At 39.2% G+C, this 26639-nt stretch overlaps 1 protein-coding gene across 1 annotated transcript; it reads left to right on the forward strand.

Annotated features, from left to right (window-relative positions):
• The first annotated feature begins 1388 nt into the window (after nt 1-1388).
• On the forward strand, nt 1389-26292 carry strn4 (striatin, calmodulin binding protein 4). Its single transcript, XM_084716919.1, has 18 exons — nt 1389-2038; nt 15307-15410; nt 15568-15644; nt 15800-15878; nt 16003-16188; nt 18356-18533; nt 19205-19361; nt 19909-20004; nt 20363-20481; nt 20578-20753; nt 21070-21117; nt 21225-21346; nt 21751-21918; nt 22006-22146; nt 22648-22746; nt 22856-22942; nt 23267-23455; nt 25177-26292. The coding sequence occupies exons 1-17, from the start codon at nt 1718-1720 to the stop codon at nt 23434-23436; spliced, it is 2328 nt and encodes a 775-aa protein (XP_084573045.1). The 5' UTR covers nt 1389-1717; the 3' UTR covers nt 23437-23455; nt 25177-26292.
• The last annotated feature ends 347 nt before the right edge of the window (nt 26293-26639 follow it).

The following is a 26639-nucleotide window of genomic DNA, read 5'->3' on the forward strand; positions in this document are numbered from 1 at the left end:
GTCAGTCCCCCCATAAAGCAAAGACTTTGACTTGCATTACATGCAATATTATAGTCATATCAAAAAATAACTGATGTCGAGAAATCCTTTTAAAAAATGTTACGATTGCCTCAAGTCTCCCCTTCTTTAAACTAACAGACTACTTTGACCTGAAACATCTAGCAATACACTGAAGTATTACAGCCACAGCTCCATGCAAGGCTTTCTTTTATAAATAAAATATGACATTAGCAATCGATAAAACAGGCGAGTAAAATTTATGACCACAACCTACCTTGATTTGGATGTATCTTTTAGTCATTATAAGATCATTTGCTTCCCATCACATCATGCATCAGCCGTGCTATGAGATGCTTTAACATCGTTAAGCCCATTAACATCGTTGTCCTACGTTTGGTTTTCATGGTGGTCCATGTCAGCCAGCTGTAGCAGCATTAGGAGCAAAGCTGCATGCTGAGTCTGTAGCAATAACCACTGAGATTTATCTGCACTGTTAGCTACAATTCATGGTTGAAATAGAGTCTTCAACACTTTAACAAGAAGTCCACAACTAAATGCACATAAATCACATCGGAATATGTCATTATATGTAGGTTAACACAGGATCAACCATTGAACACAGCGGCACGATTTTACCATTTAGCTATCACGCTGGCAGTCTTTGTTGCCCGCAGCAACAACAAAATGACTTCCGGTTCGACTCCTTCAGAATAAAAGTGGCAGCTTCAGAGCTCTAACAAAGCCCCGGATTTTGCACAAAAAATAAACCAGCGATATCAAAAAACTATTGCTGGGCTGAAATTTCTCTTTGAATTTATACAATTTATTTCCCACTGTTAAAAAAAAAAAAACAACTCAGACCTTTATCGTCAACTGTACAAAATTGTCATTTTGTGACATGTTACTGAACATCTCTCTCTCTCTCTCTCTCTCTCTCTCTCTCTCTCTCTCTCTCTCTCTCTCTCTCTCTCCCTCTCTCTCTCTCTCTCTCTCTGTCGTTTTTGTTACAGTTTCTGTTGTATTATCAAGGATCTTGGCGTGAAAAAGTCTGGGAATCCCTGGCCAAGACCTCCTAACAGCTGATGTACGTCATAAAATCACGGCTGACCCGTGTTGTGGAGATTTTCTAAAGTTCAAACCGGAAACAAAGCTGTGTATAATTTTGGTTAACTTCACTATCCTCAAACATCCCTGCTCACAAAATGGCAGGAAATGAACTCCCCTAGCGACATGTTCATTGTGTATTACAGCAAACATGGCCCTTTATTTGTCACCCACAGTGGGCTTTTCCAACAGCAAACACAAGGAGCAGGAAACAGACGCGGGATATGCAAAATAAAAGTCGCAAACAAAATCTCACCACTCTTGTTTTGGGCGATAGAGATTTAAAAGCTTTACTTCGATGTTAGTCTGGCAAACGTTTCCAAGTAAGAATTAATGTTAAATATGTCTCAATGGTGACCAAATAAGCCACGATGTTTTAAACATGTAGGTTAACGGAGTTTTATATTGAAGGTTTTGAAGCGGAAGTGTAGTATTTTACCACCTGAATAGTAATTTTGCTCTGTGCGTGTGAGAAAAGGAAGAAAAGAGGGTCGCTTATAGTGAAGTGCAGCTGGGCTGGAAGAAGGGTACGAGGTACTTTTTTTTATTATTATTGCTCGTACACTCTGCCCGTTTCCACCTCCTTATCCTGGCGAAAGGTTGAACGGTTAAAATGGAGGCGGACAGATCCGGCGGAGGACCAAACCCGAACTCCGGAGGCGGCAGCAGCAGCAGCGGAGCGGGGCGCAACCCAAACGGGCCCAAAGCAGCACCGGGCCAGGCGACATCAGCTGCGGGGACCGGGCCGATGGCAGCGGCGGCGGCGGCGGCGGCAGCGGCCGGGGCCATGCCCGGATCGTCGCAGCCTCGGGAGCTGCAGCAGGACGGGGACTCGGGCATGACGCTTCCTGGGATCCTGCACTTCATCCAGTACGAGTGGGGACGTTTCCAGGCCGAGAAATACCGCTGGGAGGCTGAGAGAGACGAACTCAGGGTAAATTTGTTTATCATTTAGCCCTTATTGTAATGTAACCGCCGAATAAAGGCCAGAGAGGATAATGCAGGAGCTCCTATAGTGCTGCTTTGTGACAGTACACATGCCTACAATCAATCAGTGTTCAGGATGACAAAATGCTAACGGGCTAACATGACACCCCATCATATTGTATTGACCATAATCTATTATAACCAGATAGTAAAGGAAAGTAAAAGGACTGTATGAGCTGCAGCTGATGATCACCAAAACCAAAACAGCCACCAAACATACAATAATCTGTATTTTCAGATAGCATTAATCTCTGCATTTTGGCCTTTAAATGTCAAACTAATCAGTTCACTCCACTCACAAAGACATGCACCACACAGTTAAATGGCACCGGATTTATTACTAAAGCAAGAAAACAAGTTAAAATAGGTAGGTAAACAGAGTTTAGGTGTGGCTACCTTGCAGTGTCTCCTTCATATTGATGCAGGTATATATCACAGACATGTCTGTACCAGACTCCTTTTACAGTGAACTGTATTTTGGTATTTATTTGGAACCACAGGTTGCAAGTAGACTGTTATCAGGTTTTTATAACCCACAGTGACAAATCAACTTATCTGTGGCTGTTGTGGTTAAAAGATGACAACTGTGTCACACAGCTTGAGTTTCCTTTAAAATCATTGCATTTTAGAGTGACAGTTATTTGAGGGTCAGTGGTCAAAGTGGTGTCCTCACTTAAGGAAATTTCACCTAAAATGACGAGCAGTTTGATAAAGGCTGGGCAATAAATCAGTATTATATCGATGTCGTGATTGAGACTAGGTATTGTGTTACAATTTAGATGTTGTTATTTTGTGATTTAGCATAAGAATTGTCTTTTCCTTTTTTTAAAGACTGCATTACTGTAGAGCTGCAACTATTAATCAAAAATTATCCCAGAATATGTTTAGCTTGTGGATAAAACAAATCATTTGAGGATTTCATCTCGGGCTTTAGGAAACGGCAAGGAAAAATTTTCACCATTTTCTGACGTTTTATGAATCAAACTACTAATCATTAATCATCAGAAAAACTGATAATGGAAAATAATTATTAGTTGCAGGCTTACATTATAATAAAGTGATTTTGTTTTATTAAATTTTCTGAACCTGCCACACTGTTCTGGCTGTTTTTTAATTTGCATTTACCCTCTCAGATTAGTTATCAAAAATCTCCCTGTGCTAGACTAACAGTATTCTAATCTACAGTAATTCATCATATACTTTTATAAGATCATCACTATTTGAGAATTTGTGATGTTATTTAGGGAAAATGTGTATATCGAGATGTGGCCTATATTGTATATTGTGGTATAGTCTAAAAATATCAAGACATTGTAATATTTATAAGCCATATTGCCCAGCCTTAGTTTGATATTATTGTTATTTTATTGTCAAAACAATTACCACAGCGAGAGAAAGACCTTTAAACGTCCGCTCCTGCCACACACATCAGACAGCTTGCGGGTTTTGCACTAAATCACATCTTTCTGCAAAATCCACCTTAGATGAAGTTTTCTGGGGCGTAATCTTAACAAACAGCAGTCTGTAGTAATGTGTATGTCTGTGGATGTGGTGGCATTGACAGGAGATCAACAGTTTGAATTGGGCCCTGTCACGCTGACTGATGAGTCAGTGGTGTGGTGGATGAACACGGCTGATATGTTTGCAAAGGAGTTGTTTCTTTCAGTATCATTCTTACTTTCTTGACTATCTTACATTATCAATCACCATCCTGTCAACTACAACTACATTTGTGAGTCCTGCATGTGAATCCTGACTAAATGTAGAAAAACATGACTCTGTAAAATGACCTGCTGATTGCACATATATACTTATTGTATGCCTTCAGGTCAGAGAAGTGAGCTTGAGTATTTAAAGGTCATTAATTTGAATCTGTGAAATGTCTAGAAAATTCTATGTGAGTCAGTGCTGTAGAAATGCCCTTGAGCCAGGCATGAGTCCCCTAATGGATGCAGTTATTCAGCAGTTAGACAGAGGTTGTACTATGCAGCTCTCCTACATGCGTGTGTGTGTAGGCATGTGTGTGTGAGGCAGAGCATTGCTGGCTGAGACTGCACTTACTCATTAAATTGTTCAAGAATTAAGGCAGGTTAGGAAAACATACATACTCAAAGATGTTTTGTGCCCTGTGTAAAAAATGAAGGGATGAATAGTTAATCTTTTCATTCCTAAATCCATATGTGGTCTTCGTCCCGTAACCACAGTTTGCTTGTAATTAACTATCTTCTGCAGTTCACAAGCTCGACAAAACCACAGAAGAAAAAAAAAGTCACCCTGCTCCTCACTTTGCCCCCGACTCAAACCTATGTAGTTATAAATAGGATCCTGATAAAATATGGATGAACAATAACAAACGGGCTGCGCTTTGCTCACTGCCTTTATAGTCGTGTGTGGAGAAGAGCGGGAGTGGAAGTCAGAAGCAGGCCATCGCCATGTCCAACATGCCATTAGTGCTTGTTATGGAACTTTGTTTGCGTGTGCCTATTTGCTGCACATGGTCTGGTTTCACGGGTACAATTAGCACCACGTCCTGTCCTGTGCTGTGCTGAGAGAGAGTGAGGATCGCTGGAGTGCCGGGCTGAAAAAATTGACCTAGCTTACATTTTAACACCCACAAGCCACAGGCCTCTAGCTTTTGTTGCCAGCATGCTCGCAGGGCTCTCAACATGCCAAGTTAGCATGCCCCCCCCGGCCATGTCCTGCACAGTTAGCAACATTCTGTGTGTGTGTGTGTGTCTGCTCACATGTCTCCTACACCAGAGCTATCATAGTTTTGTATTTTTTAATTAATTTTTATTTTAATTTTTTGCTTGTTTTTCTTTTCAGTTCAGTTTAGTTTCAGCTAGTTTCCAGAGTGATCTTACTTATTTCAGTTTAGTTTTTGTTGTTTAAAACAGAGCCTGACTGATTTGGGATTTTTGAGACTGATACCGATTTTAGAAGGGAAAACATCAGTTATTACCAGTATGCTGGCCAATAGAGTGATTTTTTTTTTTAGCTGGAATGACAATACACCTTTTCTATGTGAACTGAGTACCAATTTTGCACACAGACAGGCTACATACTGCCAGTCAATAGGCAGGCTGTAAAACAAAAGGCATCGCTTTTACAGCATTTACACCTGCAAATAAATGTTTCTCATTGTGCTAAATCACCCCTAGCATCAGTTTCTGCTTTATATGTTCTGTGATATTACATGTTTCATATAACATAAACATATACATATAGACTGATACCATATCTGTTATAGGCCCATATTAGGCTGATATATTAGGAGTGAGTTTAAGTTTTTTAATTATATGTGGGTTATTTGTCAAGACCAAAACTGAAGACGTTCAGAACAGGTATTACAATACAAACACAACACTTTGCGAAGACACCCCAGTCTGAGTATAAATATGCACCAGTGCCTCCTCATCCTTGTTATGTTGACAATTTGACCAAATTGACAAAGACTAAAGCTTGATTTAGTTAGTTTTGTAAGGACGCTATCATTTCAGTTAGTTTTTGTCATTTTCTGAAGTCTAATTTTTATTTTTATTTCTGTTAAAGGTAGAATCAGTAGGATTTGTCCAAGCTGTTCATAAACAGACTTGAAGGATACCAGGACGTCAAATATTGATGTTTTTGGTTGGTAAAGCCAAAATCAACAAAAATGGAGAAGTTCCTTGTGGTAGCCACCCATTTTGTACTTTTATGACATTCATGAGTCTAGCATGGAAGCTGCAGCTAAACCATCACCAATATTTGACAGAGATGAACACGATCATGTTACGACTTTTTGTGTAACAGCGAGGATGTTTGTGTTTGTAGCGTAGGTTGCTTCTGTGAGACTGTAGCACATGTGCTGTCTCTGTGGGACTGTATTTTTCGGTGTGAAAGGCCACCTGTGCTGTCGTGTCTCCAGTGACAGGCCAGGAATGAGGGCCCTCCCCGCTCTGGGCCAGGTGGGACGTCCCAGCACGATGAGGGGACAGGTGGCTTTGGCCTTGTCCCTCTGTCCTTCAAACACACAAGAAGCTTGTCCCACTAGTACAGGATTATATAACATGACTCCACACAAACTGCAACAGAAACTCGTTCTAGTTTTATAATATGCCATTTTTACATATCAAAAGTCTCATATTAAAAAATACTGAAATTAGTGACGCTACAATTTCCCATTGTCCACACGAAGGGTTCATTGCTGTCCACAATCAACCAGAAACTGAGTTTTACATGAGACATGCATTTGGATAGAGTATGTGCGAATGGAAATTATATATATTATACTATATGTAATAGGAAGAAAAGATAATAGTTTTCATAGTAAACTGTGATTAAATTCTCGGCAGTTCAAATAATCGTGATAACTACACTTTGACAAACTCAAGACAGATGCTGTCCAGCATCAACCAAAGTTAGCAACTGTCTCCCAGACGAAGACGCAGCAGCAATGTGGGTTTGTTGTTCTGCAACAGTGAAAACATTGACATTGCAAAGGACATGATGCCATTTCAAACTGTTGAGAGGTTTACAATAGAAAAGTTGGTGAAATAATTTCAGCATGTGTATCAGTACGTTTTGACCATTTTCAGCACATTTTAAGAAAACCATGATAACAATGATATCATGACATGAAAATTTGTCATACTGTTTGAGTTCCACCACATAAGTGGGTCAAAATGACCCACATGGTTTGTTTTTGTGCAATATCTTTCAAATCAGAAGTTTTTTATCATTTTATATATGAGGTACTCCTCAAAAAACTGCCAGTTTGCAGTCACAAATATGCATGGAAAGTAATATATAAGTGATAGGACTATACAAATATATATTTTTTTAATTTATGTTACCTACTGCCAATAGTTATATGGATTTGTGTACTAATATAGTGATGTCGATTTTAAATGATCATTTTAGGAAGCAAACAAGTGATGCTAGGGTAAGTCTAAAAAAAACACTGTTAGAATTACTGCTGTAATTTGTGTGTGAGGTTCACCCTTTTTTCTCACTGACTGCCTGCTCTAAAAAGGCAGTTTTGTTAGGGCCATATTTAGGCAAAACTTTCCCTTCATACAATTCCTTAAGACTTTTTTTTCTCTTGTTCAGAACACATTTGGGACACAAAATCCGTAGAGTTTGTTTATATGGTAGTTTGTGTGAGGTTGACCCATACTTGTGGGTAAAATGCCTGGACTGCCGTCATTCTATCAGATGGCACTACTGCTGCTCTTTGTCTGAAGTTATAAGCTTTATTTGCCTCATTATAATTTAATAGACAAACAGACTGAACAGCAGATATCAAACCCAGACACTACACTTATTCTGCAGGGAAGAGACACACCTTTACCTGTTTCCTTTCCTGTTATTGCCAGTTTCAGCTATTTAATTTTATTCAGAGTGTCAGTAGTGGTGTAGAATAGATTACTGGTGACCCAGATGACATCACTTCCTGTTGAGTGTGGCCCTGGGGGCCGTGGGTACACATCTCTAATTAATAGTGCTGTGCTCCCAGCCACGACGCACATATGACATCCATATGTACTGCATGATTACAGCATGTGCCTCACACCCACGCAGAGTTGCATTGCTCCTGTTATACAGTATATGTGCTGTTTTTTTATTTGTGGCATTCAAAGTTTCAGCATTAAGTTTTCTTTTTCATTTGTCTGGTCGAGCAAGTGGGTCAGAGATCTACTTGCCCAAAGTCAATTTTTACTTGCTCTTGTGAAAATTGTTTTATTTAGTAGCAGTTATCAAATGACAACAAGGACTGTAGTTAATTGTCATGTTTAATCTAGGGCTGCAGTGTTTATAAAATATCAGACAATAGTGAAAAATGTCCAAGTTCCCAAAAATTATGTTATTAAGGGTCTCATTTGTCATTCTAAAAACCCCAACAACAATAAAAGTAAATCTAAGAGTTGAAAGGTCATATATGAGGTTAACAGATACAACTAAAAACACACCAAATAACAGACTAGGGCTGAGCAGCATGGCTTCTAAATAATGTTGTGATATTTCAGACTATGCAAAGACATATAATGTATATCTCAATACACATTTTCACTAAAATAACATAAAGTTAATTCTCAAATAGTGCAGAATACAATGCATTGCTACAGATTACACTACTCAACAGTGGGACAGGCCCATATGGACCTTTTGACCAAATACCTAAATATTGTGACAATACTGCAGGGATGACTATAGGTGCTTTCACCTTTCAAAGACCCTGCAGTGATTCTAGACTCTCAGACAGTTAATAAGAGTGTGATTCACATAAAAGCCTGCCTATAAAAGTGAAAGGGAAAAGGGTATTTAAAAGATTTGATTTTTTACTCTCTTATTCAAACACTTTCATGACATTCAGTTTGTTTTTTGCTTCTAAGTGCTTATCAAGCATATATCAAACTTATGCATGGGCTAAATACTACACACACACACACACACACACACACACACACACACACACACACACACATTCAACGCACTCTAACACACTCCATCAAAGCACACTGTCCCAGAAAAGTTCATTGCTCTACTTGTTGGCTCATGGATTCTCTCATGGGGATGAAGGGATGAGAAGATGGAGGGTGGCCAGCGGAGGAGGGAAAGCTGCCCTTGACCCTGTTCCGCAGCTCGTAGAGAGCGACTGACAGAACAGGCTAAATGTGTCAGCCCTCCATGCTACAACAAACTGTGGAAAGGTCAGCAGCGGTAGGCCACATGGAGGAAAACCCACCCACAGGAAGGAGAGATCAGATGGCACGACAGGTTCGCTCGCAACAAGGTCCCTTTGTACTTTTAGCTTCATTAGTTTACCAACATAAGCAATACAAAGAAAATAACCGCAGTGTTGTGGGAGTTATGTCAGGTGACACCAAAAAGACAAACACACTGAATAACAGAGTATAACTTTCTTTATAAATATTATGATTTCTTTTGACCTGCTGCTCCACTACTGTTGTGATTGTCTCCTTATCCATTTTGGCTCTTATTATATAGGTCAGACTGTTGATAAATGCACCTTTAAGAGCTGATGAATGGACTGCCTTGTCTCACTTCTGTTGGCCTGCATCCCACACACGAGTGAAAACAAGCATGTCCCAATCTGAACCAGACAAAGGGCAGAAAAACAAAGAAAAGTGGAAGCTAAAAGCAATACAGTTCTGACTGCCATGGATAAAAAAAATAGACATAGGTAGGTATTTTTTATAGGGCTGCATCTAACCATTATTTTCATTGTCTGTGTTGATTATTTTCTCTATCAATTAGTTCACCAGAAAATGGTGAAACATGTTGATCAGTGTTTGCCAAATCCCAAGAGGCTGGAATATTTGAGTTTTGACTTTTGTTTTACTCAAACCAATTAATCGATTGGAGCCCAACTGATACTGGATTTTCAGGGCTAATACCAATATTGGGGAGTAAAAAAATCCTATATCAGTTGATATTCTTTATACAGAATATAATACGTACATAAAGACAGACAGACACAGACAAAAGTGATTAATACTTGTGACAAAGATATGTAATAGAGCCAAGATATTTTGCAGTTTGACAGTAGAGACGTTTATTGTCCAAAGTGATATCAGGGCACTGAAAAAGTAAACTGACACCAGTTTTTTAAATAATTAAAAGTAATTATAAATAAAAACAACACGGATAGAGCAAAAACTATATGTGCATATTAAACGTGAATTAAGAAAGAAAGAAACCTTTTCAGAACTTCAACTCAGAATAGTGGCCAAATAATATAATGGTGGACAACTAATTTATTAATCGTTGCGGGTTTATATTTTTTACTTTATTCACACACCTTGATAGGAGGTTTTAATGTTGTGACCTTATTTTAGTCACAAGCTAATGCACTGAAACCTGCATTTTCAGCCAGTGCATGTTGTGGTAAATCATATTTTACCCACTGAATCCCATTATCTTACCATTTTAAAAGAGAAATACTGTAGAAAGGGAAGTAAAACCAGGTCAGAGCCAAAGAATGAGCAGTTAAATAATGGATAAAGAATGACATGCAGCAATAAACCCTTTGACACACTAATCCCTCTGTTCTGACTACCTTTATCTATCAGGAAGAGGCGGCTCATACAGCGTGCGGTCATTGTTAGTATTTGGGTGTGTGTGTGTGTGTACATTGTACACATGTAGCCTTGTCTCTGTCTTGTCCAACAAAGCTGTGTCAGGGATTTGATGTTTTGGGCTCCAGTGGGAACCTGTCCTTCTAGGAGCTATGTGAGAGACACTGGTGAGCGAGGATGTGATGTTATCTGTGTGTGTGAGCAGGCTGTAGCTCGTCAGTGTGTCTGTGAGTAGGTGTAGAAATTTGTGCCCTGCCCCTGAAGGACGGAGAAGATGCATTCCATTTAGAGGTGGAAGTTTCAAAGCACTTTGCTGATTCGACTCATTTAAAGATTTGTAGACTCTGACTCAAATGTGCACCAGGAAATGATCAAATCACTGTCCGCACCAAGGTCACATTACACTGACTGCTTCTGCCTGTCTGCTGCTGCTGCTGCTGCAGCGTTCAGGCTCTTTTGTTCAGTTCAGTTCTGACATAAGAACCATGTCCAAGGTGAAGAGCTCAGCTGCATCGACCCGTTTGCAGCTAGTTACACCATCATGTTTATATCAAGGTGTCATAGTAGGTTTTTAAGCAGGATTGAACTGAACTGTGGTGTTTTCTACAGCTGCAACAATTAATTGATTTCAGGTTTTCTATGGGTTCTTAATAAGTATAAATATATTTCCAATAATCTGAATTGTTAAATATTTTTTGTGAAGAATTTGTATTGATCATGCTATAACAACTTCAAAACAAAACCAACATGGAACCAATAAACGGCCAACCTACTTCAAGAGTGGAGGACAAGACTTCTTACATCACACGATTTGGATTGTCAGATTTTGTTTGCAGAGCATTAATAGTAATTAATTAATACAAGATTAATTAGGATGCTTTTTTCCAAATTTTGAATGTGAATTAAGTCTTAAATTGCAGTCATGACAGTCTTAAAAAGATCTTAAAAGTCTTAAATTTAATCTTGAAACTTCCAGAAAGCCTATGTTAGTAATGTTGGCTATTACTGATCGGGTATGTTGATAATCAATTAATCATTTCAGTCAGCAGGTGGTACCTGTGATGAGCATCGCCCCACCTTCTTTTGGAGATTTTAATGACTAAACATTTATCACAAATAATTGGCAGGTTAATCAAAAAATATTGTTTATTGTTTACTATTGTTTATTAATATCCCCCATTAGTTGCTACCAGTTGCTAACAGAAACATTCATCATACATTAACACAACCATCACCACAGTGCAGATTCCCTTCCCACCCACCCTGCAGATCAGATCACCACTTACATAATTTTACTAGATCACAGTATCTAAGACAATATTCAGTCTAATCACATCATAACAGTAAGTTGCCTTGCAACATTCAAAATGATATATCCAAACAACATATTCAAAATATTCCAACAACAGTAATAATGACTTAATGATCAAAACCAGAAAATAAATAAAATAAAATAAAATAAAATAAAATGGGATGGAACAGAACTCTGATTCCACCTGGAAGGAAAGCAGTTAAGAGTGAAAAACAGAACAGACGTGACAAACAAAACAAGATCCCTGGGAAGGTCCACACCAGGACAACAATAAAACAATAGACAGACAGTCATATACCTGACTGATAGGCCATCCTCAGCTTAAACTATTTTTATATGTTTATGACTGAAACCTAACTTGTCTAGAAAGAATAAATGTTTTAAGTTGTTTTTTTTAACCCACTTTGCTTGTTGACAAGTGTTTTCACTCTGGCTGGCCACTACTTGACCCACAGCAGGCCTCAGGATCAGAGTAGCTGAAATTCTAAAGGCCCGTTTCATTGTCATTTTTGTGGGTGGTAGCTTGAATGTTACCTTTATTGAGAAAAGAAAATATTATGCCATTTAACTTTGAAGATGTTGATTTAATGTGAGCTTTGGATTCTTTTTAGCCATCTGTTTTCAGCCATTTATAGAAGCCAGTCTATAATGCACACGTTGTTTTCTTATATCTCAACCTCCCACACTGTGACACTGCCCAGCAGCTCTGCTCAGCTTGTGTTTTAACATGTTAATATTTATGTCTGATTATGTCACACTGGAACTAGTGTTCCTTCTTGTGTGAAATGTACAAATACAGTATTGCGTCCACCATTACAAAACACAACAGCTACACAATTGCTGCTTGTGTGCAGCTGGAAATTCTCCAGCTAACTAGTGACTGTTGCAGCTAACTCCATGCTAGCTGCTTCTATCAACCACACAACCACAGCAAATGATATATTATTACATAGATGTTTATACAAGGCTAAGCTGACTTTTTTGTGTGTTTCTTGTAAGATGAATTGCAGTGATTTGTAACCCATATTCAGTGCTCCCTAGACATAAATACAGTTAATCCATCAGTTATTTAACTTATTTTAGATGTTTTGCAAGAACTGACCTGCTCCTCTTAGGTTAGTCCAAGTGTAAACCTCGTAAAGTTATCTGTATTTCACAACCTCCTGGATCCTGCCTGCAGTGTTGACATGCTAGCTTTGACAATTATCTCCAAAATTCTCAGATAAGCATATAAAATCACATTGCATTAATCAGGATTACTCAGCAGCAGCAGTAAGGTTTGCTTGGCAGATTATCCTGTGTTCCACTAGCCCTCCGAGCTGGTTACATGACTGTGTGAGTGTGTGTGTGCACTTTCCTGGGTGATTGACTATCCTCTCAAGTAGACCGAGTGCCTGCCCCGTGAGATAGTGTTTTTAGACTGTTCTAGTTTTACAGCGCTGCTTGTGTGTGTGTGTGTGGGAGCAGACTCGTGGACACAGACAGGGATGCGCAGAGGAGAAATGGACTGTAAAACAATTGGTATTAATGCTCCAGTACCGCTTGGCACAGTCAGAGAAGGAGAGGGAGGAGAGGGTGGAAAGGCAAAACTATTGTAACCACAATCACCTGCATGCAAACCCTGAGTGTAGAGACAGGGGTCAGCCTTTTCAACCTCTAACTGTCCTGGACTGTCTGTCTAGGGCTGGTTGATAATGGCTTGTAAATAATATCTCGCTATTTATAGGCTATTCCGCAATATACAATCTCAATATACATATTTTCTCTAGAATAACATGAATTCTCAAATAAAGGAAACATGATAGTTTTATAGAACAGCGGTTCCCAAACTTTTTCATGTCAAGGCCCCCAAATAGCATTAGCTTATTGCCAGGGCCCCTACTGTAAGATGTCTTTAAAAATACATCAACAATACTATGACAAATGTAAGAAAAAACAAAACAAAACTTATTCATATATTTCTTTACTTTTACTAATGTAATAATAATTATATATTAAATGATATGTGCAGTACATGATATATATTTAGAACATGATGTAGGGATGGGTGATATGAAAATCAGATATTACCAAATACCTCCATATTGCAACAGTAATGTAGCCCGGTAGAGTTTAGACTGCAACTAATGATTATTTTCGTTATTGATTAAGCTGTCAATTATTTTCTCAGTTTACTGATTAGTTGTTTGGTCCGTAGAAACTTAGAAAATGGTTAAATCAGTGTTTCAGTGTCTTGTTTTGTCCACAACCCAAAGACATTCAGTTTACTGTCATAGAGGACTGAAAAAATATTCACATTTAAGAAGGCGGAATCGGAGAATTGTGATTTTTCTGTCTTTAGTTGACAATTAATTTAATAATCAATTCATAATTGATTAATTGTTGCATCTCTAATTAGAGCCAGATAGATATATCAGTCAGCCAATATGACTGCCTCAGCACAGTTATATCAGTCTAACATCGGCATCGGGGTATATGTTGTCTGATTTTTGTAATTTTTTAAACACAATACAATTCAGATTTTTAAAAAAAATTAATTTATGCATAAATTCATGTATATTTGATCCTTTTTCTTAATTCAATTTGTTCTGTCTGTGCTTTTATTTATGGTTATTTATAGTGATTAAAATACCAGTTAAAGAAGTTTGTTTCTGTGCTCTGATGTCAGTTTGAATGTTTCTCTTAATGTATAAGTAAGTAATATTTATGGTTGCACAACTAATCGCAGTATAATCGAAACTGCTGTATAGCTAAGTGCAGTATCCAAAATGTAAAGCAGAAACAAATTTCGATGTTTTTTTTAGTTTTGTTTTGTTTTTGAAACCATATCGTGCAGCTCTAGAAATATTGGCTAACATACTGATATCAGGGATTGTCATTGGTCACAAAAACCCAGTATCAGTCAGGCTCTAATGTGGGTATTATATATAAGGGGTTAAAGTAATATAACAGTTTTGAAAATTACAGCACTTTATTTTAATGCAGTCTTTTCAGGAAAAGACAATACTAACACCATATCTAGTCTTATATTTCGGTATCACTATAATATCAATATATTTCCCTGCAGGGATTGCTGTTTTTTCCCTACTGAGGCATTTTTCTTAAAAACTGCCCACTATTAAGCATCACCTCGTGCAAAACACACAAACGTGTAATAAATCTTTGTCATCCACGCTGACAGTAGTTTCACACTTGCTTTATGATGTCTTACTCCAGGGAAGACCCTGGCTAAAGATAGTGCTCAGTGTCATCATTATCACTCTCATTATCACCTTTTTTCTCCATCTTCCCACAAACCTATTTTAATTGTTTGACAAATGGCAAGAACGGGCAGTGAACATCTCTTTCCTCAAGGTAAGAATTTAATCACTCAGTGAGGAAGGAAACGGACGGAAAAAGAGAGAGGAAGCACACAAAGGAAGCATGTGTCTTTAAAACAGAGCGTTTGAATTTGGCCAGTCTGTGTCGTGTTTTTCCTCTGTTGCAGATGCGCACTGAGGCCTCGGTTAGGAGAAGTTAAAAATAAGAGTCCTGTTCCACAACCCTCTACTTACTCTGGCTTCTCAGAAGTCATGTTTGCTATGCTCGGCACATCAAACTTTTTTCCTTTACATTCACGGTCTCTGTTGATGTCCAGTGCTTCACTCTCCAGACTTAATGGAAGTAGTACGTGCTTTTTGATCCAATTCACTGCAGTCATGGCAGAGTCATGGTGTCTATATAAACTGATTTTCCCATCATATATGCTTGTGAGTGGTTTGTGTGTGTCTGTTTTTGAAGGGACTTTGTGTTCTTCAGCATCCTGTGTATGTGTGTTTCTAGGCTCAGGTGGCATTCCTACAGGGTGAGAGGAAAGGACAGGAGAATATGAAACAGGACCTGGTGAGGCGGATCAAAATGCTCGAGTACGCCCTCAAACAAGAGAGGTAAGATAAATGTCCCTGTGTCCTTGTGTCTGTTATCCACTTAGCCTGCTGTCTAATGTTTTGCATGCTTTAGGCATAGTGATTTGATAGTAAAAGATTTTCTTGTCCAGCATTTGCTTGTAATGCTGCCCTCATGTGGAGTTTTCTGGGGTTGCAGGGCCAAGCACCAGAAGCTGAAGACGGGAAACGACCAGAGTCCCGGAGACAAGAAACCAGAGACGGAAGCAGACCAACGTACGTTTGAAGAAGCCTGCATATATTCTCTTGTTGTGAAATGTTATATAATCCACTGCTGTTGCTTCTTTTTCTGCTGCTGTACTTTCAGAGCAGCTCGAAGTTTCTGCTTTTCTCTTCTGTTGCATCACTATTGACCAATCTATTTTCTGTAGTTCCCAATGGTCCGGCTGAGTCAGACTCTGAGCCAGCCAATCAGATGTCCTGGAAGGAGGGACGTCAGCTACTACGCAAGTAAGACCCCTCTGTCATCAGCTTCTTCTTATCTCGGCACCAGACTAATGTATTGAACTTGTGATCTAGACCAGAAGGAATAATTTATATCTGTGTGTGTCTGTGTATTTTCCTGTGTTTGTAGATATCTGGAGGAGGTGGGGTATTCAGACACCATCCTGGATATGCGGTCTAAGCGTGTGCGCTCTCTGCTCGGGCGGAGCAGCCCAGAGGCTAATGGGCCTCCACCCAGTGAAACCTGTCCCGAGCCGGAGCCTCGGGCAGGTGGAGAGTCTTTGTTGGTCAGACAGATAGAGGAACAGATCAAGAGGTGAGACAGTGGAAGCTGCCACACCTTTATCTGTCTGTCTCTCTGGTAGTGCTTCACTGAAAAGAATCATGTCCACAGTCTGCAACAAAATCCTGATAGTTTTTGGTTAATATATAGAACCGCAGTCTGTCAACAGTCTGCCTGACAATACAAAGTGATGCTGCTGTCGGATAAACATATTTTTAACATAAAATAGTTTTATCCTTCTTTTTTAAACCATGTTTATCAACCACTTCATGATTATTGGGCTCAGTGTTGCCAACCTGGACATTCTCACTAGATTTAGTGATTTTTCAGACCCTGTTAGTGCCTATGTTTTTTTTTTCTATAAAGCAACTTGCAATGCAACAAATTTAGCAACTTATTCAGACTTATTCAAGGAAAAAGCAAGTAGTATATTCAAATATGAGGTGTGTGTGGCAGGCAGGTTTGAGTTTCTCTTTCCCTCTAGATCTCTAGATTAGAATGTTCCTGTAGTTTGCAAATATGTAAATTGTTAATGTTGTTGTTGTTAATTTGATCTCCCTTTGTAGATTATTTTAAAAACATTTTGCTTAAAATATTTGCTGCAATTGAAACAAGTACTTGTTACAGTAGATCACCCTCAGTGTTTTAATCTGTCAACAGGCTTCGGATTAGCATTAACATGACCTCTGCCTGTTAAATAACCACATGATTTTTCCCACCTAATCAAGTTATAATGGTTATGCAGTAGTTGTTAATTGTTGTCAAAATTATGTGGGTAAATATTGACACCATAGGCTACGCTCTTGTGCCACCCTTTATAGCTGTGGTCTACTTTACCTTATTTATTTATTTATCTTCCCATAATTTGATTATCTATTCACAGATATGACCTTGAAATATTATGGTATACTGATCCAGGTCAGTTTAGTTCAAAAGGTTGCGCACACACAGTCCTGCACAGAGTGGGTTCTCTTCTTAAGACCATCAGACAAAGACCTGTCACCCTAAGCATAGCAGAGTTTGACTCGGTCTTTACCGTGATCATAATCAGATATTGATGAGTGGTATACTGTTATAAACAGTGCCATGCTAGAAGTTTTTTTTTTTTATTTAAAGGTTCCCCATGACCAGGTGCCATGGCAGTCAGCAAATCTTTCTGGCAAATAATTCGCAAAATCAGTCATTTTACCTTGGAGAACACAGGAGTTGCTGGTCTACCATTGCCTTAATATTTTAGTTTGTGTTTTTTATTGTGTGATTTTGTTTTAAAAGGATAATTACACAACTTCATACACATAAACTAACTGCTGTGGACTGCGAGGTACAGTTTTTGCCTGTGGGGTATGCTGGCTGGCATCTACTGTGGTTAATACACTGACTATCGATAAGTACTTCATACAACCCTACGTCAAATAATCCAAACTATCCCTTTGATACATTAAAGCCAGTCATCATCACTGTGTATACATTTAGGTAAAATACTAAAAATCTAAATATTAATATTTAAAAAGAGTGAAAGTTATACAACTCATGAAACTAAACACAAATAAATAAATGAGAAATTGACTTATCAAACAGAAAGTGTGAAGGTGACTTAAGTCTGGTTAAGATGTAGATTGGACTGTTTACTTGCTGCAGTGTTAACATGAGACAATTTATCTTTACATCTTACGACAGCTTTGTGAGTAGCACCCACGTGCATTTGTTTGCACAAGCAGAAATGTGAAGACAGTGAAACAATGGCACATCCTAATCTCACAAGTCAACAGAACAAGATGCACAAAAGAGGTTTAAAACGGAGGGCATCCTCGATCATGCAAATGTGGTAATATTATGAAAAAAACAGAAATCTATTAAGGTTGTGTACCTGCCATTGCATAGAAAATATACAGTATGTACCTGTCAAATATGAACATATTTTTAGATCTGTGAGTGGAAATATTTGAACCAGGGATAGTTTAATCAAAATTTTGAATTGGAGACAAAAAATGTACCTGTGAAACTCACAGTTGTTGTACTCATAAAACCTTTATAACATTTTATAAATAAAGTGGATATCCTGCAGCGCAGACTGCTGTGACCAGACGTCTAATAATGTGTTATTATACAGGATAACAGATCATCCTGCCTCGCTCTGCAAGGTTTTTTTAATGTTTCTGTCATAACTTAGAATGGAGAGAATAAACGTGTGCATTTTCAGGAACGCGGGCAAGGAAAGCTCTAAGGAACGTCTGGGTGGTTCAGTGCTCGATAAGATCCCCTTCCTGCACGGCTGCGAGGACGACGATGAAGACGACAGTGACGAGGAAGATGACTTCCAAGGCATGGCCACCGACTGCATCGATGGACCGCGCAAGAGCAAGAAGTCGCGTGTAAAGGTGTGATTTCAAATATGAAATATTTATATAAACTATCAGGGATGGACAATAACAGACCTTTTTAATTTGACACTATACCAATACTTGTCATGAATGAACAATGATAATTTCTTAAATGGGTATTTGATTTTTCAAAAGCAAATAAGAGTACAGTCAATAAAAATGTTTGTATTAGTTTGTGTGAAAAATAGTCTGCTTTACAGAAATACAATAATAAAGATGATCAAAAGAAATAATTATCCTGTTTTGGTTCAGTATAACTTTAAGGATATGTAAATGATGAAGAGATTACTCATAGTACTCATAGGGATGCTAATGAGTACTCATTAATTGCTGTTAAAAATTTTACTCATTAAAAATGTATTAATTCATAACTATTCAATGGTCTAAAATAAAAATGGCAGCAGTTGTAACTGATTTGACATTGTTTTGTCTGGTGGAGCCATCTGTTGAATAAGGAAACATAAACTTCAACTTATAATGAGGAAAAAAGTGAGAAAAAAAGACTAATTGATTGTTAGTGTTTTCAGTTATCAGTTAAGAGAGTCAGAATTGATCTATCAGTTCTGCAAGTCGATCCGCCCTTATCCCTACAAACTCTAAACTGCAAACTGTATTGATGGCTTGTCACATGACTAACATTAGTTTCTCGTCTCTGTCCTCGTGTCCAGATGGGTTCGGAGCCTATGACCACAGACCTGGACCCTGAGGACGAGGAGGACGAAGATGACTCGGAAGACGCCCTCAGTGAATTTGACTTCCTGGGCTCGGGGGAGGATGGGGAGGGGGCGGGAGAGGCCCGGATCTCGGGGGACGGACGGGAGTTAGGTACGCTGTTGCCATAGCAACACCATCAGCACCAGCCACTGCCAGAATCACTGCCACCAGTGTATCTGTATTTTTTGCTGCCTTATCCCCCTCCACACCCCTCCTCCACCCTGCTCACCTTTTTATCTTTTACTTCTCATTGTGTCTTCTTGGCATCTTCTTCTTGTCAATAAAACCAACCTCTTTTCCCAACCACCTGTCTCTCTGTCCTGTTTCACGAGCTGTCAGTCTGTGACTCTTTACAATAGCTGTCACCTCTGTCTCTAGATGTACTCTCTGTGGTCCCGGGGACATTTTAAAAGGTTATCACGCATGCTGCCTTGTCCACATTTCATTCTTTGAGTCATCTTTACACTGCGTGCCTGTGCTTTTATTGATTTCATCCTCTCACAAACAGAATCTTAAAAAATGTGTGGGTGTATTTAAAGAAATGAAGTCTTTTTGCCTCTGTCTACATTCGTCTGTCCGTCTGTTGGCCTCTCCGTCTGTCCTCTGCCTTTCTGCATGACTGGATGTTTTGTGTCTCTCTTCCTCTTGCCGGGTTCAGAGAACCGCAGGAACAAGTTACAAGGCATGATGTCGGACTTCCCCCCTAAACCCACCCCGCCCCCCTCAGTACCGGGACAGGCTCGCTCCGGAGAGGGTAAGACGTCCCCACCAAATAGAAGACCACAAGACTATCCTCTCCCTAGTATTCTTCCTTATTCTCCCACACGTGTGATTGTAGCTTAGTCGTGAATCTCAAATTTAGCTGCTGTCATGTCTCAGTTTTGTTCAGTTTTAAAATCTGCGTAGGGGTAAACGTACAAGTTTCTCCCACACCTCTAAATATTTCCTCTGGTACAGTGTAGGAGTTAAAAAACAGGATGAATGGAGTCTTGCCAAGGAAATCAAAGATTCATCGCTGTGTTTTAAAATTCTCTCAGCCTGTATTTATAGGGCCATGATGTTTTGTCAAGATGCAGCACTAACATTTGTGCTTTTCCACCCTCGACCTGCAGGCGGTGCCCTCGGTTTCCCCTCTGATGTCTTCATTATGGACGCAGTCGGAGGAGGGGACATGAATCTGGGTGAACTGGCTGATCTCACTGTTGCCAATGACAACGATCTCTCCATGGATGTAATTACGCATTTTTTTTCTCTCGTCAGTCCACAGGATGTAATCCAACCCACAGTTTGTGAATATTCACTTGTTTTGAAATGTGTGTCCCGTCAGATGCAGGATAATAGAGAGGAGTTCAAGAAGACGTGGAACCCTCGTTTCACACTACGCAGCCACTTTGACGCCATCCGCGCTCTGACCTTCCATCCCAGCCAAGCGGTGCTGCTCACAGCCTCTGAGGATGGAACACTAAAACTGTGGAACCTCAACAAGGCCATGCACTCTAAAAAGTATGAACCTGAAGAGTTTTAGGGTAGAAAATGGAGAACAGGGACTAGGAGGCTGAGGGAGGGGAGAGAAGCAGAGAGAAATAAAGAAAAACTTGAAGGCTCTTAAAGGGATTGTTTAGATTATTTGATGTAGGGTTGTATGAGGTACTTATGAATAGTTAATCCAAACTATCCCTTTAATCTATTTAACACTTTTTGTAACTCGCTCTGATGGTTTTCCAAGCAGCACTAGGACAGATAATGTACAGATGTAAAATCAAGCACATGAAATAAATAAAACTAGGAAGCACATTTTAAAGACTGTGTCCCTCCACAGGAACGCAGCGTTGGACGTTGAGCCCATCTATACATTTAGAGCACACAGGTGAGTCTGAGACGCAACCAAATACAAATTCATTCCTTCTGCACAAACCTGCTGCTGACACACACAGATGTCATGCAACAACTAACCTTCTCTCTCTTTTTGTCCAGTGGAGCCGTTCTGTCACTCACCATGGGCGAGGACGGAGACTCGTGCTACAGTGGAGGTCTGGATGGAACTGTCAGATGTTGGAAGATGCCAGACCTCAATGTGGATCCTTATGATAACTATGGTCAGTCATCCTCACCTGCTGAACAGTCCCAGAGTAAAGTTTCCCTTATGATTTTTTAAATTTGTGCGTTTGTACATCCATGTTATTTTACTGTATTTATGTTATGTTGTTATGTTATCTATTTTATTCTATTCAACATTATCTGTTGTTTTAATATTATCAGTATTATTTTGTTTTTCCCTTTTATTAATTTGATTTCTTTTTCTTTTGTTTTGTCTTTTTAATCTATTTTATCTAGTTCATAATTTTTGTTTTATCTAGCTTTATTTTAGTAGTATTGGTTTTAAAACAGTTTTATCGTATGCCATTGTCATCATCATTTATTTTATGTCTTTTTTCTAGTTTTTATTTCCCTCTTTCAGTCCCCTTTCATTTGCACTAACCTGTCTCACTGATTGATCCAGATCCTGGCATTGAGAGCAGTGTGCTCGCCGGTCACGAGGACAGCGTGTGGGGTCTAACTTACTCAGCAGTGCACCATCGTCTCGCCTCATGCTCAGCCGACGGTACCATTCGCATCTGGGACCCCCAGAACTCGTCCCCTTGTCTGTCTGCCTTCAATAAGGAGAGAGGTACAATATCTGTGTTTATAGATTTGCATTTTCAACTTTGTATCATGTCCATGCCACACAAATTTGCCATTTCCTGTCTTCTTCCAGAGCATGGCACGCCCACCTCGGTGGCTTTTGTGGCTACTGACCCCAACCAGGTGGTGGTGTCATTTGACGGTGGTGAGACGCTGCTGTATGACCTCAACACAGAGCAGAGCACCACCGTGCTAGAGACACAGACCAAGGATGGTACGTCCTGGACACAACACCAAATTTGTAACAGTTGACTTTCCACTTCAGCAGAGTTTCTACTGGTCCTTAAAAAGTCAAAAATCCAATCATCTGATTTTTCGGCCTTAAAATATCTAAAAATTTCTTAAGTATGATTTTGACAAGTTTTAAAAGTTGATTGAATTTTGAAGTAAATGTTGCTTCAGATAAGCCGCAGTAACCTCAGTCTCACTTTTAAATGTGTTTTTGGGAAGAAAATATTGATCATGCTGTAACAACCACAAAATAAAACCAACATTGAACCAATAACCACTAATGTAAATTGTGCATGTATTTTTTTGCCGGTATGGATGTGAAATAGGTCTTAAATTGCATGCACAAAGATCTTAAACAGTAAATTTAACTTGTTGAATCCTGCAGAAGTAATAATGCACCGTCAGAGATAAGTTAGAAATAAATACTTACATGAATAGGTAAAACATATTGGATTAAAATGGAGTTGTTTGTCGTCCTTTGCAGGCAGTGAGTTGATCAACCGTGTGGTCAGTCACCCATCTGAGCCCGTCTCCATCACTGCACATGAGAACCGCACCATCCGCTTCCTGGACAACAAAACAGGTAGCTGCAGGAGGGGATTTATTCCACATCTGTTCCTTTCCCTCTGGAGGCTTAACTTTTCCTGGCATGTGAATACATCTAAATCCCTTTGCTTTGTGTGTTTGTGCAGGTAAAGTTGTCCACTCCATGGTGGCTCACCTGGATGCAGTCACCTGTCTCACCACAGACCCTAAAGGCACTTACCTCATCTCTGGCAGTGAGTACCACTCAGCTTTACTGTGTCCTTACGAAGCTGAACATCTCAGAGAGTTTAATGGAGACATATTGCTGTAATACTGCATCCTTTCTGTATACAAGTGGGAATTTTTCAGTAATTAATCATTAGACAATAGCAATTTTGAATTATTAAAAGTACTCATTTTCAGTAGTAAAATAAGTTTTTTGTGAGGAGGTAAAGAAAGTACAAGGTTATTTATACCATAACAAACTATAAACTGTACACCAACAAATCATTCATCACTCATCATTTCTTTTCCTAACGTTGTTGTTTTTGTTTGCGCCCACCCGCTGCCCCCTGCAGGCCACGACTGCTCAGTGCGCCTGTGGATGCTGGACAACAGGACGTGCGTGCAGGAGATCACGGCTCACAGGAAGAAGCACGACGAGGCCATCCATGATGTGGCCTTCCACCCCTCACAGCCCTTCATTGCCAGCGCTGGCGCAGATGCACTTGCCAAGATCTTTGTCTGACAGCACTGTCGTCGTTCTGGTGAGACGCAGTTATTACTTATGTTAAGAAGAAACACACAGTGAGATGTGAGCTCTGATACCAGACTCCAACGTTAGTCCATCTAGATTAAATAAGTTGCAGAGCTCTTAACTCTTTTCACAAACTCACCAGTAGAATATGCTTTATTAAAGAAATATTTAATCTGACAGAGGCCCGCCATGATTTTTACACATAAAGATCAGTTTATTCACCATGGTTAGTACCAAAGACAGCTCATGAAGGAGCTGTCCTAAAGCTGAGAAAATAACACAAATTTATTATCATCAGGGGGCATAATAAGTGAAAGACTCTACTGAACTGCATTTTGGGAATTGTAGAATTGAGCATTTTTGAAGCTTGACTCATACTAGAAACTTAAAAGCCAGGATATCTCAGTCCTCTCTGTTGCTTCTCTTTTGACCATTCAGTTTTAAAATTGTTCTCTTGCAGGTCCCCCGATGTTATAAGAGTGTAATAATAATTAGAATAATGACTTTTGAGTACATCTTTAAAGCAGTACTAAATAATCAACAAAAATCAGTAAAACCATCCAAACATCCCCTCCTCCCAACACTCAAAGCTCAGGATGGCTGCAGGGACACTGAACCTACACGAGTGCAACATTATACTTTGACAATGACAAGCAACAACAAGTCGGACACTGTAAACTGATCAGCTGTTTATAACTCTCAGTTTACCGTCAGTGTGAAGCTAAGTTATCCTCCAATATCCTGAGAACCAAAGCCCACTGCTCTGAAATACACAGTCTGGAGATGGAGTCCATTGACTGCTATTAACATGTTGCTTTATTTAAACCATAACAAACATCTACTACTTCTAGAAGATAATTGATGATTTCTTACAACTCATAAACAGATGCTAACTCATTTGGCATTATTTTAACTCTAATAAACGTGAAAAGGGCAAACAGAAACTGATGTTCCAGTCAAAAATAGAAATTTCAAAGGAAATATTCTGGCTGTAGCGTCGTCGTTGGAGAAGCTGACATGGCAACTTAACATGTTTCCTTAATCTCTAATGATGTATCATGGTCATTTTCTGATTTAGTACAGCAAATACATTACACATTTCTCCTTTAATCTGTCTTTTTTTACATTCCCTTTTAAAAACCACAGTTCACCCAAACCTCTTAACATGTACTGTATGGATAGCTTTAATTTCTAAGTACATCTGCAGTCGACCTCAGCACATTCCCACTTTAACAGAATTTTATATAATTACTACATTGTGATCCACTGAGCTGTCAAATCTAGATCTTTCTTCTATCCTTTTAGGCTTAAATTGTGAAATATAGAAATACACATTCCCCTCCAAATATTTATACTGCATTTTTTGTTTGTGTGATATGGATTTTTTCAACTATAAGAAACTGTATTATATCTTTTATTTTTCTGTTTTTTAACAATACTTGTGTTGAGTTTTGAATATATTTCATGCAAATAGACGATGAAACATAGAAACCTAATTTTGCAATCCATGAGAAAAGAAATAGAACTTTTCACGTACTTAAAGAAATAAAATAAAAACACGTCAGATGAGGGGAAAAACAAAACAATAATAACACATTAGATAAGAAATGTGAAAAAACACATTCATCACAAAGCTGTTTCATAATGATTGTGCACCTTATCTTTTGCCTTTTTTTTTGCCTTTGTCATGTGTCATGACTGAGTTAATTTCCTCTTCTTCTCTGCTCATAGAGTCCTACAAAAACAACTGGGCCAAAAGAGACTGAAGACTACAGTGGACAAATTTCACCTGCTTACACACACACTCTCACACAGACACACACACTTGTCCTGCACCCCACTGGCTGGGTCATCGCCACAGGACATCACCTCCCCTCTCAGTCTCCCTCACTGTTCTCTGATGCCTCAGTGACTTCTTGTAATACTAATCTCACTGCTTTTTTATAACTTCAAACTCCCGGCTGCTCCGTTTTCAGATAATCATGTTTGGAGTGACACTTTTCTACACTACAATACTCTGTTTTGCTTCTTTTTCAGTCTATAACTATTACAAAGCACTGTTTGTGTGTGTGTGTGTTTGTGCGCTTGAGCTTGCTGACACACTACTCACATTCCACGGAGTACCACCAAGGAAACACTCACACCGCACTGCACAAATGCACCACCACATGTCACCTTACAGATCTCTTTTTTATTTAATAGTTAACAAATTGCTTGTGGCTAACATACATGTGTAGGCAGCATGACTAGAAACCGTAACTTTTCCCAGAAAGTGTCGTCAGAAAACGCCTGACCAGCCTGTTCAGTGGGAATCAATGTATTACATTCCAAAGACTCCAGGTAGAGTGTGTGTGGTACTCGGGGGTTGAAGAATGTTATAAATGTAGGGGTGTGTGTGTGTGTGATGTGAGGAGACGCTAGACAGCCGCTAACCAGTGTTTGAACAAATAGCTTTAATTTCAACTTTATGGCCAAGTCTCATTGTTTGTCTGAGTCCCCGTGATTCTGCCTCTACGTATGTGTGTGTGTGTGTGTGTGTGTGTGTGTGTGTGCATGTGTGAGAGATTAAATGTCACTGCTGTACAAGATGAATGAACACGTTTCCATAATCACAATCAGTTTCTACACATGTACAGATTGACTCTGCAGACTGATGCTCTCACACCTCAGCTGAAAATCCAAGGCCGTAAAGTTACAGGGGTGTAAGGCTGGTCTGTCTGCTTTTTACTGTACAGAAGAGTGTGTGTGTGTATGTGTGTGTGTGTGTGTGAAAGTGTGTGTGCACTAGTTAAATCACGGTGCTATGAAAGACCTTGTCAGTCTTGAGTCAGAATCAGGGACCTGTTTTGTGTGTATGTGTGAAAGAGAGACTGTGTTTCTCACTCATCGGGTTGTAGATTTAGAGTGAATCCACTTTTTACATGACATTTCATCGTTGAATCATTTCATTAACTGTGGTCACATTTCAGACATTTAACACTCACTGCTCTCATCATCAGAGGGATGTGAATGATACGGTCAGCCCCGATCGTTTCAGGTTGAGGAGTGTACAGAGCTGATGGTGATTATAGTACAATGAGGACCACCTGCACTGTAAAAAAAAAAAAAAAAAAAAGAAAAAAAGCAGAGAAAACTCATAATGTTAGAGGCAGGTGCCTTCACTACACTTTTGCATTTTGAACCAAACTCTTAAG

Source organism: Lutjanus erythropterus, chromosome 4 (assembly GCF_056507025.1).
Source record: "Lutjanus erythropterus isolate fLutEry1 chromosome 4, fLutEry1.hap2, whole genome shotgun sequence".
In the NCBI taxonomy this organism is placed as follows: domain Eukaryota; kingdom Metazoa; phylum Chordata; class Actinopteri; order Lutjaniformes; family Lutjanidae; genus Lutjanus; species Lutjanus erythropterus.